Below are 14653 nucleotides of genomic sequence, written 5' to 3' on the forward strand. Positions count from 1 at the left end.
AGAGGCGCAAGCCGATTGCGTCGAACCTCGCCTCCCCTGGCCAGCCCCGCTTCTCCCCTCATGCCCCGCTGTGCCCCGCGAGAGTCGCGACCTTCAACTAACCATGCTGCCACCCGCAAGATACCGTTCAATGCCACAAATCGCATGTGCACGCATGAAGCATAACTAGGTCTCGTTAAATATCATGCCTTGTATCCTCTTCTGCCGTCGATCCTCCCTCCTATCATGACCTTGTTCCATAACATGATGCTCGCGGGGCCCGCCCCATGGATCGCTGGGCGGGCCGCTAGCGTAACAAGTAAGGTCTGCAGAGTCCAGTCTCAGTGTCTGAGTCAATTGGGCGGCAAGCACACAGAAACTGCACACTCGTGTCACTGGAGTGGAAGTAAGTTGAGGGGGTTGGGAGAATAGGTGAATAAGCCTGCCCGAGGCTAGGTTGTTCAGGTGAGATGTTGTTCGCACGGTGCAGTGGCTTGGCGGCTCTCTTTGGCGGCATGGTGCCTCTGGTGGCTTGCGCTCTCATGTAATGATGTCTCCAGTGCCGGCGCGGGCAGAGGAAGTTCGGGACGGGGCAAGCACACAGAAAGAACGTGTAGGGGGGGGATTGAGTTCGGGGATTCTGAAGTTACTGGGCGGGGCAGACACAAGCCTACACAAGGCACATGGGCGGCGGGGGCGGGCTGCGCGGAAGTACATGGACGTGCCCTCGGATCGGCATGATCGCCTCCCGCACAACACATTAATCTCCAGGTGTTGAGTACATATGCAAATGCGTGAGTCTTTATCATTTTCGACTTTTCGGGTGGGACATGTATGCAAAAGAGCTGGGACGTTCCACTTCCCCGTGCCAAACTCATCCAAAGCCACAGTAGTTGACTCGCTGTCCAGCACACGGTTTGTGGCTCCTGTAACTTGTATCAGCAGAAACTTCCAAGACGCCTGGGAGCGACAATATCCGGTTTAAGGACCGCACTGCTCATCTGCTGTCTCCTTTTCATCATCACCAGCATGGTGCTTAGCTGTCAGCTCTGACCCCAAGGTCATTTGGGAGCTCGAGGGAGCGGCCCATGATAATGGGGGCCCCCAGTTCCTTTCCGCCGGGGCCGAAGCAGCGTACGGGACGTTCTTCAGAAGCGCAATGTACGTGCAGGACTGATAGCCATTGCGCACCAAAGGCGACGCACTCTCCCGAGCAGATGCAAAGCGGGCTCCGGCAAAGTCTCAGACACAGGACTTCATCGACTGGCTACGCCTTAATCTTAATAGCAGCAGTATGCTTGCAGCTACTGAGCGTCTCCAGGCCTGCGGACGCGCAAAGCTTCGCTCTCATGAGTCAAACCGGAGCTTGGAGCGGCTGCCGCTACAGGGGTGAGGGCTAGTATGTGTTCGGTCACGGTAAACCATCATGGGGCTCATGGGGCACCGGTTTCGGGTTTTGAAGTTCGTGACATGCCATATGAGTTTTCAGGTATTTGCTTGTCCGTGCGTGCGACGCACTCGAATCGCCATGACTCGGTGGCGGTGGCAGCGGGTGACCGTGCGGCGAAGGAGGCGGCCGGGCGGGTGTTCCGAAGGGAATGAGTGTGTGCCCCGAGGTTTCGTCGCTGGCACGCCACGCCGCGTTGGCTTGCACTGCATTTGCAGGCACGTCGAGGACCGTGAACACGACTCTGACGGGCTCGGACACCACGCCGGTGACTGGCCAGATCATCAGTTGCTTGGATCAATACAAGTGAGATGTACCCAGCAGCAAAGCGTACTGCGCGTACCACATGCATGGGTTGGGCTGAGGCTACTTGGGCGTTCGTCAGGGGTGCCTATAGCAGTCGGTGTCCTATGCACGTCCCCACACACCTGACACACACACGGTATATCCCATAGATGTGTCGACGTCCACTACTACGACGGAGAATGCCAGACCGTGGGCACCTCATTGTTCTGCAAGGTGGGCTGATCACCGGCTTATGAGCAGGAACTGCAGCACCTGTACCGAGTTTGAGTTCCTAGGCTAGTCCGCATGGATAAACTGCATGTAATGCAATGGGCGCTGATGCAAATGACACATCCCAGCCCCGCCCTCAACTGTGTGTGTACAGGTTTGCCTCACGTTCAACACCTGGAGCAGCGCGACAGACTCGCAGGGCTCGACCATGACGTATTGCAACTCGCAAAGCAACATGGCCCAGATCTGCGCAGGTGGGTTGTGGCATGGCTGCAGTCGACCGGGCATGATTGGGTTGGAGCCTTCGGCTGCTAAATTGCAACTGCGGCGATGATGTTGTGCAACTGACGCATCTCGCCCCGCTGCCTCCGTGCGAGACACCAACCTGCAGCGGACCGCTTCTCCTCGTACTACTCTGGACCTAGCACCAACAGCACCTACAGCATCAATGCAACGACGTCCGGAACCAACCCAACACGGCCTTGGCAGGGTTCACGGAGCAGTAAGCACACGCCTGGGGTGCATTGGGCTGGCTAAGCCCTACCGGAGGCGGGGCATATGTTGCTCCATCCTGCTTGTCCATGGCTCCGAGTCGTGGTCCGCCTTGTTGACCCGTTCACCTGACCTTGGCGATTCTTGGTATGTTCGCTCGACACTTGGTGCAGACGCGTACTGTTCCTGGGCGTACTTCGCCGACCGCACGGGAACACAGTATTCGACTGCAAGCTTCAGCCTGCGGGATGGCTCATCGAGTTCGGCAAACTGCGGTAGTGGTGAGTCCAGGCGACACGGGCTGCATGTTGTAGAAAAATTACACGTGGAGGTGCATACGGTGCAGCAGGCAACGTGAAGGTGTTCAGGCATCGTGCGGAATGATCGGCGTGCTCTACCCTTGACCGTTGTCGTACGCAGGCACATGGCTGATCCAAGGCCTCACCGCCACCTGCTCTGGGCCGCGTACGGTGAACAACGCTTTGGCGGGCTGCTCCAGCACCTCGACGGACCTCAACAGCCCAAACCAGTGCCTGTGGACGTGAGTGGTTGATTGGGTTTACGTGTGAAGGCTAATTGCTTGTGCCTGGGCGTGATCTTTGCGTTTGTGCTCGCCGAAAACCAGCATACATGCGAGTGTGCTTATATGATGGACTGGTTGTACAGGCTCTCGGGTTGGCATGTAGCCGTTGTAAGCCACAAGCTTGAGCGCATGCCGTTTCATTGCACCTGCAGGATCACGGTGCCGAACCCGCAGTTCAATAACTCGCAGCTTTTCCCGTGCCCATCGAGATCGCCGCCACCCAGTCCCATGCCGCCGTCACCCACACCACCGTCGCCTGCCCCGTCGCCGGAACCGCCAAGTCCAAGGCCGCCGAGCCCAGCACCACCGTCGCCGCCGCCGTTTCCCACGCCGCCGTCGCCGGAACCGCCAAGTCCAAGGCCGCCAAGCCCAGCACCACCGTCGTTTCCCACGCCGCCGTCGCCGGAACCGCCAAGTCCAAGGCCGCCAAGCCCAGCACCTCCGTCGCCGCCACCGTCACCCATACCACCGTCGCCTGCCCCGTCGCCTGCACCGCCAAGCCCAAGACCGCCGAGCCCAGCACCACCGTCGCCGCCGCCGTCACCCATGCCGCCGTCGCCTGCACCGTCGCCTGCACCGCCAAGCCCAAGGCCGCCAAGCCCAGCACCACCGTCGCCGCCGCCGTCACCCATACCACCGTCGCCTCCACCGTCGCCTGCACCGCCAAGTCCAAGGCCCCCTAGCCCTGTGCCTCCGTCGCCGCCTCCATCGCCTGCGCCGCCCAGCCCTGCACCTCCGTCACCGCCGCCGTCCCCTGCGCCGCCCAGCCCTGCGCCGCCCTCCCCGCCTCCATCACCAATGCCACCCAGCCCTGCACCACCAAGTCCAACTCCGCCAATGCCAAAGCCGCCGCGGCCCCCGCCGCCTCCCCCTCCGCCGCCATCTCCCAAGCCACCCCCACCCACCCCTCCCTCGCCCAAGCCACCGGCGCCCTCGCCGCCCGCGCCGCCACCCGCTCCGCCCGCGCCGCCGCCGAAGCCCAACCCGCCAAGCCCGCCGCGGCCGCCTCGACCACCACCTCCGTCCCCTCGCGCCGGGGGCGTTATCATTGGCTCTCAGTGCCTTTACACGGACAACAACAATTACGGCTTCACCGATGGCACTGACCTGCCAGCAGGTGACAACGTGGTAAGCCCGGCGCTTGTTTTTTTATGGATGCTTGGTGGACAGGTTTGGGCCCAACACTGCTACCCTGCCGGACTGCCAATGAGCTGACTGGCGGCCCCTCGTGCCTCTCCTTGCTTGCAGAACGGGATGAACACGTGCGTGGACCAAGGTGCGTGTGGCTATTGACGTGTGCCTGGACGTATTCCCCCTTACTTCCCAGCTCTTTCCCCCTGATTCGAGCGAAGCCTGGACCCCTGGCCCTTGGCCCTAGCGCGCGGCCCGCTCCAACCCTTCAACTTGAGGTCCTGACCCTGCTCTGCCCCAACGCTTCCAATCCGTACGTGCAGCTCGCTGCCTGGACCCTTACTACGACGACCGGCTGTGCCAGGTGCTGGGCGACTTCACCTACTGCCCGGTGTGCCTGTACTGGAGCGGCCGCGCCGGCTGCCCCAAGAGCCCCACGGACTCGGTGTCGCACATATGCACGGGCGATGAGATCACGCCCATCATCCCCTCCACCATCACGCCAGCGGTGGGCACCGCCCCGCAGCTGCTCGACACCAACAAGCTGGACGGCTGGAAGTCCGGCAGCGCAAGTGAGTGGTGCTAGCGGCTAGCTAGGCAGGAACGAAGGGGCAGCAGACGCGCATGGTGTCCATAATTTATTTGATCTGGGTCGGCGCTTTTGCCGCCCTCCAGCCCGGCATCAGCAACTTACTATCTGTGTCCCACATGGTGCCGATCGGTTCCTTGCCTCCGCCACTTGCCCGCCTTGCAGACCGGTACTGCCAATGGGTGCGCTTCAGCGACTACGAGACCTTCTCCACCATCTCGTTCACGGTCAAGGATGGTTCCGGCAGCTGCGGAGGTAGGGCGGAGTGACTGCCTGTCGTTCGTTAGTCGCGGCACTGAGCACACGGCCTAGCATTAACCTCACCTGCCGAACTCGAACCTTAAAAGCCCCGCTTTTCGCCTGTGTTTGCAGCTTCGGCGATTCAGGTCAAGCTGCAGGGCCTGGTGTCAACTTGCCAGGCGCCGCAGCCCAACCCAGCGCAGGGCCCTGGCGCCATTGCCGGTTGCGGCACCGGTGACCAGCCCAACGAGTGGTAAGTGTCGTGGACAATGACAGTGCCACCGTGCAGCGTGCGTGATGCTGGTGTGCGTGGCAGGCTATGAAGGCATGGCCATGTGCTTCCAGCGAGCAAGCTGGCTAGCTCACAATCTCGCCCTGCCCGCCTCTTTCCCACAGCCTTTGGACCATCAAGGTCCCCAAGCCTGGCACGCCCGACTACAAATGCCTGGGCCAAGCACCCCCTCTGCCGCCCGGCCCGCCGCCGCGCCCACCGCGGCCGAACGACCCGCCGCCGCGCCCACCGAAGCCGCCGGGCCCCAGCCCGCCACCCAGCCCGTCGCCGCCCAGCCCGCGCCCACCATCTCCTCCTCGGCCGCCGGTGCCGCCTTCGGACATGCCGCTGCCGCCGACGCCGCCACCGCAGCCTCCGCTGCCCCCCAGCCCGCCGCGTGCCACGGATGTGGTGTCCTGTGTCTACCGCGATGACACGTACGCCAACGTGCCCACCGGCCCCTTCCAGGGCGGCATCAACAGCTGCTACGAGCAGGCCAACTGCATCGACGTGTACATGGACAGCAGCGGCTGCAGCAACTCGGGCGACTGGCTGTACTGCGAGGTCTGTCTGCTGTGGGGCCAGCGCTCTGGCTGCCCCAAGTCCACTTCGGACACCATTAGCCACATCTGCCTGGCAGACGAGATCACGCCCTTCATCCGCGGCGCAAGTGGCGCGCCCGCGGTGCAGAGCACGGCCAAGGTGGACGGCTGGCGGCCTTTCGCTGCCAACCGCGTCTGCCAGTTTGCGCGCTGGGGCGTCGACGACACCAGCCGGTACCGGTTATACTTCACTGTCAAAGACGCCAGTGGCTACTGCTTGGATGGTACGTGGCGGGTTGAATGAGGGATGTGCTAGCGTCAGCTCGCTCGCCCTGCTGCATGCACGCAAGGTTCCGTCGCCGCGCCCCCGTGTGCATGTGCGCGCTATTGCAGGCGAGGATTCCATCTCCATGACGCTAGGCGGCATCCCAGCCTCCTGCAAGGGCCCCAACACCACGCCCGCCGGCCTCATTGCTGGTTGCGGCATCGGCGACCAGCCGAACGAGTGGTAGGTATGCAGAGGCGGAGTGCTTTCCCTGCTTGCCTGCTCGTCCTTTTCTGATCCCTGACAACGCCTATTTCCGTCCTCCTTCGTGCCTCATGCAGCTTTTGGTCGTTTGACGTGCCGCGTCCTGGTGGCCCTGACTGGCGCTGCGGCGCAACCCCGCCGCGGCCGCCGCGGCCCCCGAGCCCACCCAAGCCCCCGCGGCCGCCGCCGCCGTCGCCCGGGCCGCCGCCGCAGCCCCCAAGCCCCGCACCGCGCCCTCCCTCGCCGCCGCGGCGTCCGCCCTCGCCGCCAACAGTCCCTGACCAACCCGTTTCGCCCCCGAGCCCGCCCCCGTCGCCCCCCATGCCGCCCAGCCCGCCTCGCGCGACGCTGCCCAACGTGGACTGCGTCTTCACGGATCCTGGCAACGACTTCACTAGCCTTAACTACCCAGAGCTGGCCAGCACGAACGGCCCGGCCAACTCGTGCGTTAATCAGGCGAACTGCCTGGATCTTTGGTTCGACGGCAAAACGTGCAGCCAGTCAGGCGGGTACCTGTACTGCCAGGTGTGCATCTATTGGAGCAACCGTCGCGGCACCTGCCGCAAATCTGTCACAGACACCATCAGCCACACCTGCCTGGCGGACGAGCTGTTCCCGATCATCCCCGGCATCGGTGCGGAGCCTGCTGTGGGCTCCACACAGAAGCTCAACGGCTGGGGCTCCGGTCTCAACAGTAAGTGGGACGCAGAAGGTTCCGTGGGGCGGGGCAGGCTCACGGACAGAACGTTTCGTGGGTGTTGTAATTGAGGACCAAGTGCACTGCTTTGCGCGGTGTCTCTGTTTGCTTAAGTGCCCTCGCCTGCGCTTCCTGCCCGCAGACCAAAAATGCCAATGGGTGCGCTGGGCGAGCAGCGATGACCAACCTGCGGCGGTGCGATTTACGGTCAAGGACGGTAGCGGCTACTGCCAAGGAAGTAAGCCCAGCATTCTGTTCCTGCTCTTCAGCTTGGGGCAAGAAGTGCAACCACAACTGTGCTGCGGTGTGCCGATCACATACCGGGCGCAAGGGTTTCATTGCCAGCCCGTGCGGAATAGTACTCCAACAAAACCTTCCCTTCCCCACGCAGACTTGCCGTACTTCCCACTGTCGGTTACGCTAGGAGGTGTTCCGGCTGTATGCCAGGCGCCACGCCCCAACCCGGCACAAGTGTCTGGCCTTGCCGGCTGTGGCATTGGCGACCAGCCGAACGAGTGGTGAGTGCGCAAGCGGCGCGCAACGTGTTACAATCTCTGTGCTGCATATGCTTATCCCACATGACGACACCCGTCCTTACCGCTCTTTCCTCTTGCATTGTGTCCCCCTCTTTCCCGTGCAGCTTGTGGACGTTCACGGTGCCTAAGCCCGGTACTCCAGACTTCAAGTGTGGAGCCAGGCCGCCAAGCCCACCTGTGCCGCCCAAGCCGCGCCCGCCGCCCAAGCCGCCCAGCCCAGCACCCAGCCCGCCTTCACCACCACCCAGCCCGCCCAGTCCCGCCCCCAAGCCACCGCGGCCCCCGGTCAGCCCGCCCTCACCGCCAACGCGCCCTGGACAGCCGCCTTCGCCGCCTGGCGCCCCGCCGTCGCCGCCTTCACCGCCCAGTCCACCGCGTGCGCCCATCCCTGGCGGCGCGTGCGTGTTTGCGGATCCTAGGAACGACTTCAGCACGGCGAACGACCCCACCCTTGTTGGCAACTCGAAGGGCGGCGCTGACACTTGCGTCGACCAGGCAAACTGCTTGGACATTTTCTTCGACTCTGGCACTTGTTTCAGTGGCCCTGGCACGTTTGACTGCCAGGTGTGCATCTACTGGAGCAACCGGCGTGGCTCTTGCCCCAAGTCCGTCACGGACACCATCAGCCACACCTGCATGGCGGATGAGCTGATCCCCGTGATTCCTAGTGCGGGCGCAGCTGCTGCCGCGGGCAACACGTACAAGGTCGACGGCTGGGGCTCTGGCCTTGGAAGTAAGTGAAGCGCAACCCTGGGGTCGTTTCCGATCTGCCTTCTCCCGCCCGTAACGCAAAGCTGAAACGTCGGTACTGTTTGCCCCTGTTTGCAGACCGCTACTGTCAGTGGGTGCGCTGGTCGGCCAGTGACCTCAACCCCATGGACGTGTTTTTCACGGTCAAGGACGGCAGCGGCTACTGCCAAGGAGGTAGGCTAGGTGCAGAACGGCGGGCGCCTTGATCCTTTCCTTCCGGCACCTTGCTTCGGTTCTGACCTCGTGTGCGCTCCTGGCCGCAGACTACCCGTACGGGATGCCGCTGACGGTGACGCTAGGCGGCCTGTCTGCCAGCTGCCAGCCGCCTCGGCCCAACTTTGCGCAGAAATCGGGCATTGCCGGCTGCGGCATTGGTGACCAGGACAACGAGTGGTGAGCACTGGAGCACACCAGTCATGGACGGTGTGTTGCTTTGAAACAACCTGATGGAAGGCGATAACATGTTGTGGCTTGATTGGGTTAATTTTAACCTTGCTTTGTTTTTTCCTTTTCTACCTCGCAGCCTGTGGCGCATTACGGTTCCGCGTCCCGGCACACCCGAGTTCAAGTGCGCCATCCAGCCGCCTAGCCCGCCCATGCCGCCCAAGCCGCGCCCGCCGCCCAAGCCGCCCAGCCCGGCACCCAGCCCGCCTGCACCACCACCCAGCCCGCCCAGTCCCGCCCCCAAGCCACCGCGGCCCCCGGTCAGCCCGCCCTCACCGCCAACGCGCCCTGGACAGCCGCCTTCGCCGCCTGGCGCCCCGCCGTCGCCGCCTTCACCGCCCAGTCCGCCGAGTGCGCCCATCCCTGGCGGCGCGTGCGTGTTTGCGGATCCTAGGAACGACTTCAGCACGGCTAACGACCCCACCCTCGTTGGCAACTCGAAGGGCGGCGCTGACACTTGCGTCGACCAGGCAAACTGCTTGGACATTTTCTTCGACTCTGGCACTTGTTTCAGTGGCCCTGGCACATTTGACTGCCAGGTGTGCATCTACTGGAGCAACCGGCGTGGCTCTTGCCCCAAATCCGTCACGGACACCATCAGCCACACCTGCATGGCGGATGAGCTGATTCCCGTGATTCCTAATGCGGGCGCAGCTGCCGCCGCGGGCAACACGTACAAGGTCGACGGCTGGGGCTCTGGCCTTGGAAGTAAGTGAAGCAACGCAACCCTGGGGTCGTTTCCAATCTGCCTTCTCCCGCCCGTAACGCAAAGCTGACACGTCGTACTGTTTGCCCCTGTTTGCAGACCGCTACTGTCAGTGGGTGCGCTGGTCGGCCAGTGACCTCAACCCCATGGACGTGTTTTTCACGGTCAAGGACGGCAGCGGCTACTGCCAAGGAGGTAGGCTAGGTGCAGAACGGCGGGCGCCTTGATCCTTTCCTTCTGGCACCTTGCTTCGGTTCTGACCTCGTGTGCGCTCCTGGCCGCAGACTACCCGTACGGGATGCCGCTGACGGTGACGCTAGGCGGCCTGTCTGCCAGCTGCCAGCCGCCTCGGCCCAACCCTGCGCAGAAATCGGGCATTGCCGGCTGCGGCATTGGTGACCAGGACAACGAGTGGTGAGCACTGGAGCACACCAGTCATGGACGGTGTGTTGTTTTGAAACAACCTGATGGAAGGCGATAACATGTTGTGGCTTGATTGGGTTAATTTTAACCTTGCTTTGTTTTTTCCTTTTCTACCTCGCAGCCTGTGGCGCATTACGGTTCCGCGTCCCGGCACACCCGAGTTCAAGTGCGCCATCCAGCCGCCTAGCCCGCCCATGCCGCCCAAGCCGCGCCCGCCGCCCAAGCCGCCCAGCCCGCGGCCCAGCCCGCCTACGCCGCCGCCCAGCCCGCCGAGCCCCGCTCCTCGGCCTCCCTCGCCCCCCCTTCGCCCGCCCTCGCCGCCGTCGCGACCGGATGCGCCCGTCTCGCCGCCGAGCCCGCCGCCCTCGCCGCCCTCGCCGCCCAGCCCGCCAAACGCGCCCATCCCTGGCGGACCCTGCATCTTCACAGACCCGGAAAACAACCAGAACTTGTTGCCACCCAGCAAGTCCGGCCCGGCCGACTCTTGCAATGACCAATCCCAGTGCCTCGACATCTTTTTTGACTCGAGCACCTGCAGCTACGGCGGCAGCCGTCTCTATTGCCAAGTGTGCATCTACTGGAGCAACCGCCGTGGCTCTTGCCCCAAATCCGTCACGGACACCATCAGCCACACCTGCCTGGCGGACGAGTGGTACGGCGTGATCCCGCGCGTTGGCGCCGATCCCGTCACCGGCGCGACGGACAAACTCGACGGCTGGCGCTCCGGCCTCAACAGTGAGTAACTGATGGCACCGGTTTGTCCCGCAATCCTCGATGGCAGTGTTTTATTAGTGAGATGGCTTTCTGTGTTGTCTCTCAATCCTTGGACGCGTAGCCTCCATCGCAGCCATGTAACCCGAGCGCCTCCATGTACGCCACCGCAGACCGCAAGTGCCAGTGGGTTCGATGGGAGAATGGCGATGACAGCGCCGCGACCGTGCATTTCACCGTCAAGGATGGGTCCGGCTCCTGCGGCACAGGTACGTCGAATCGACAGAGTGCTGGCCGCTGTGGAATGGTTACAACATTTTCTTGTTGTGCCTTGCAGACACGCCGTACATGCCCATGGCCGTGACGCTGGGCGGCATTCGCGCTAGCTGCGACTCGCCTCGCAAGAACACCACGACCGGCCTGCTGGCGGGCTGCGGCATTGGCGACCAGGACAACGAGTGGTAAGTGTTGGGTATTGCTTTGGTGTACTTTTTGCTTTGCTTGCATGACATCATATGGTCAGCAGGTGCTGAAACGGGTGTGCTTGCCAATTGCAGCCTGTGGACGTTCACGGTGCCTAAGCCCGGCACTCCTGAGTTCACTTGCAACGCCAAGCCGCCGATGCCACCCAGCCCGCCCAAGCCACCCAACCCGCCCAGCCCCCGGCCGCCGCCTCCCAGCCCCCGCCCGAGCCCGCCCAGCCCCGCGCCGCGGCCGCCCAGGCCGCCGCCTGACCCGCCTTCGCCGCCGCTTGCGCCGGACCGCAACATTGTCCTCGAATTCCAGCCTCCCTCGCCTCCACCGCTGCCGCCCACGCCGCCCGCTGCTCCCATTGCCGGCGGCTCGTGCGTGTTCTCTGACTGGTCCAACGACACTATCCTAACTGGCGGCTCAGACTGGACCGGCGACAACGTGAATGGTGCCGAGACGTGCATTGACCAGGCCAGCTGCCTGGGCCTGCACCTGGACTCGGGGATGTGCACTAACGTTGGCAGCGACCTGTACTGCAAGGTCTGCCTGTATTGGGACAACAGCCGCGGTACGTGCGTCAAGTCCGTGGGAGACAGCATCAGCCACGTGTGCTTGGCGGACGAGTTCTATGAGACCATCCCCGCACCCGGCTACACGCCCGTCAAGGGCCTCACCAACAAGCTGGATGGCTGGAACTCCGGCTCAGCCAGTGAGTGCTGCAGGGTGCCGGGCGATACTCCTGTGTCGATTGCGGCGGGGGTGACGTTCTACTACGGTGTACTGCATGCCGTGCCTGAGGTGCCGGACTGTGGCGCCTAAGAACTTGATGACAACTGACGGTCATTCCCCCTGCGTGTGATTGCTGTGGCGCAGACGAGTACTGCCAATGGGCGCACTGGTCTAGCAGCGACATGTCCGCGACCACGTTGCGGTTCACGGTCAAGGACGGCTCTGGTTACTGCCGCAGCCGTAAGTCCACGTCTGAGGCCTGAGGGCAACGCCCTGAACAACTGCTCGGGCAGGTTCGCTGCCTGGCACTCTGGGAAAAGGGGGGGGGGAAATCCCCGGAAAAACAGGGGGTGCTTCCCCGGAAAAATCTTCCCCGTATGCTTTTCGAAGAAAGTCGGAGTTTGTACGGGGAAGTCCTTACGGGGAAGTTCTTACGGGCAAGTGAAGCCCTTTTACGGGAAAGTTCAGCACCCGAACGGGAAAGTTTTGGGAGCTGCTAACACACTCAGGATCCACACTGTACACCACGCAATACTGCGTTATCCTTTTACGACACCGGCCACACACCTGCTCCTCGTTGACAAGTCCATTACGCTCATGCAACACTACACCAAACCTCGTATGATGTCTGCCTTATATGTATGCGTGCAAACTCTAACGTGCAACAATGCCTAGCGCCATCACTTGCGTGTCTGCTGGGTACAATGCATCCGACAACCTTGATGCCCACCTCCACCGCAGCCGCCATATCTTCCTACGACCAAACTCCGTCCTTGGCACCATCATGCCCGCCTCCACCCCTTGTGCTGCTGGACCAGCTGCTGCCCATGCCGGATCCTTAGTTGCGCCTCCACTGCCTGCTTGTTGGCTGTGTTACATGGTTGCGCCTGCATGCACGCGGCCACACATATATGTTACAGCTAGCCACAAACGGCAGAGACGACACCTTGCAGCCAAAGTCAGGGAGGCAGCGTATAAGATAGAGACAAAAGCCCTGTGCATGCAGGGTTGCCAGGGAACCACCTTACGGGCACCTCAGCATCTCCGTCATGCTTCACACCGATTTACCCCGCCACCTCCCACCAACACACACAACGACGCACAAAGACTGCGTCTATGTATGCCAACATGTGTTGCGGACACTCACAGTTGCTGGGCACAATGTTGGAGGTGTAGTGGCAGTCAGCCAGCCGTCTGGGGGACCGAACCGGAGGGAAAAAGCAGGGGTTGGGTGTGCGATGGGACAGGGTTGGGTACCAAGGTGTGGCAGGGCAGGGTAGCGGGCGGGTATGCGACATGGGATTAAGGTATCATGGCAAGGTAGCCACACATATATGTTACTGCTCGTCATTCCTCTGCCACAAATGGCAGAGACGACACATTGCGGCCAAGGTCAGGGAGGCAGTGTATAAGAGGCAAGAGCCCTGTGCACGCAGGGTTGCCAGGGAATCACCTTCAGCCACCTCAGCATCTCCGTCATGCTTCACACCGATTTACCCCGCCACCTCCCACCAACACACAACGACGCACAAAGACTGCGTCTGTGTATGCCAACATGTGTTGCGGACACTCACCGTTGCTGGGCACAATGTTGGAGGTGTAGTGGCAGTCAGCCAGCCGTCTGGGGGACCGATCCGGAGGGGAAGCAACAGGGGTTGGGCGCCAAGGTGTGGCGGGGCAGGGCAGCGGGCGGGTACATGACATGGGATTCAGGTATCATGGCAAGGTAGCCATAGATTCCAACACCTTGCAGGCAGGCAGGTAGGCAGCAAACAGTCATTTGTTGAAGCCCCCCTCCCCCCACCACACGCACACACATAGCGCGAGGAGGTGGACTTCAGCCACCTAAGCCGCCTACGGCCCAGCACCTACAACAACTCCCTAAACCCATCTCATTAACTCACCCCAAAGAGCTCCTGAAACCGTTCCCAAGAGTGAGAGGTTGAATCCTGCACAACACACAAGACACGCGGGGTTGACGGGGGGCGGGCGGGCAGTCGCCGCAACATGTGTTCTTAACGCATCCCATTGTCATTGCAACCTATCGACTAACCTGCGGATGAACGTGTGTTGGTTGTTGCCGGTAGTGTTGCAGAGCCATGTTGGATGGCAATGACGCCCGCGCGGGCGACCGAGAAGACAAACTTTGAAGCAAAGCTGATAGAAACGGATGCTGACTCGTAAACCTTACGTGACGGCTGGCTTCAGCTGACGTCTGAGCAGCGTCGCCGAGCCGGTCAACGAGTCAGCAGCGCAAGAATTCGTGGCCCCAGCCAGCAAAGTAGCTACTGACATTTGAGCTAGTCTTAACTTTTGTTCAAAACGCAAATTAGCGAGGGAGAGTGGAGCAAGGGACAGCGACATAAGTGCAACAGCTGCAGAAGAGCTGAGCTCTTGCCGAGACAAAATGCAGTGTATCAAGTGTAAGTAGGTACTATATTTATGTATGCTACAATATTTATGTAAGTTAACACGCTTGTTGCTTGAAGTCAGGCTCGCGAAACCCCATGCAGATGCTCGCCGGTCGCCTCTTCTCGCCCCCCCCCCCGCCCCGCCCCCCCCCCCCGTTTCCAGTCCATCAGCCTCTACCGACTTCCCAGATCCTCCCTGCCTACATGCCTGTTCTCTGGGGTTCAAGGTGTGGATGGGGCATTGGTGCCGCACCTCGTCCTACACCAGGCCCCGCCCCACCACCACCACCACCACCACCACCCACACACACATGCGCGTTTGTTTGCCAGCTGTTTGCGCCTGACAACTCAGGTCACCGGCTGCACCAGCCACACACCCCAGGCAGGCCGCGTGATTGCCCCCGAAAGAGTTCCGGACTTCCGGTGAACCTTCGTGCAGTTCCGGGTTGGGTCGAA

At 62.0% G+C, this 14653-nt stretch overlaps 1 protein-coding gene across 1 annotated transcript; it reads left to right on the top strand.

Annotated features, from left to right (window-relative positions):
• Window positions 1-766: 766 nt before the first annotated feature.
• On the top strand, window positions 767-12068 carry CHLRE_06g290550v5 (uncharacterized protein). Its single transcript, XM_043063416.1, has 28 exons — window positions 767-1368; window positions 1645-1732; window positions 1882-1945; window positions 2097-2196; window positions 2334-2444; window positions 2608-2715; window positions 3207-3699; window positions 3827-4145; window positions 4266-4293; window positions 4472-4720; window positions 4903-4992; window positions 5110-5230; window positions 5374-6074; window positions 6184-6298; window positions 6397-7013; window positions 7159-7254; window positions 7408-7534; window positions 7657-8285; window positions 8381-8476; window positions 8566-8695; window positions 8826-9454; window positions 9552-9647; window positions 9737-9866; window positions 9997-10610; window positions 10760-10855; window positions 10924-11047; window positions 11144-11766; window positions 11931-12068. Exons 1-28 carry the CDS (start codon window positions 1329-1331, stop codon window positions 12047-12049), a joined length of 6753 nt encoding a protein of 2250 aa, XP_042924122.1. The 5' UTR covers window positions 767-1328; the 3' UTR covers window positions 12050-12068.
• The last annotated feature ends 2585 nt before the right edge of the window (window positions 12069-14653 follow it).

This window comes from Chlamydomonas reinhardtii, chromosome 6, assembly GCF_000002595.2.
Source record: "Chlamydomonas reinhardtii strain CC-503 cw92 mt+ chromosome 6, whole genome shotgun sequence".
Lineage (NCBI taxonomy): Eukaryota > Viridiplantae > Chlorophyta > Chlorophyceae > Chlamydomonadales > Chlamydomonadaceae > Chlamydomonas > Chlamydomonas reinhardtii.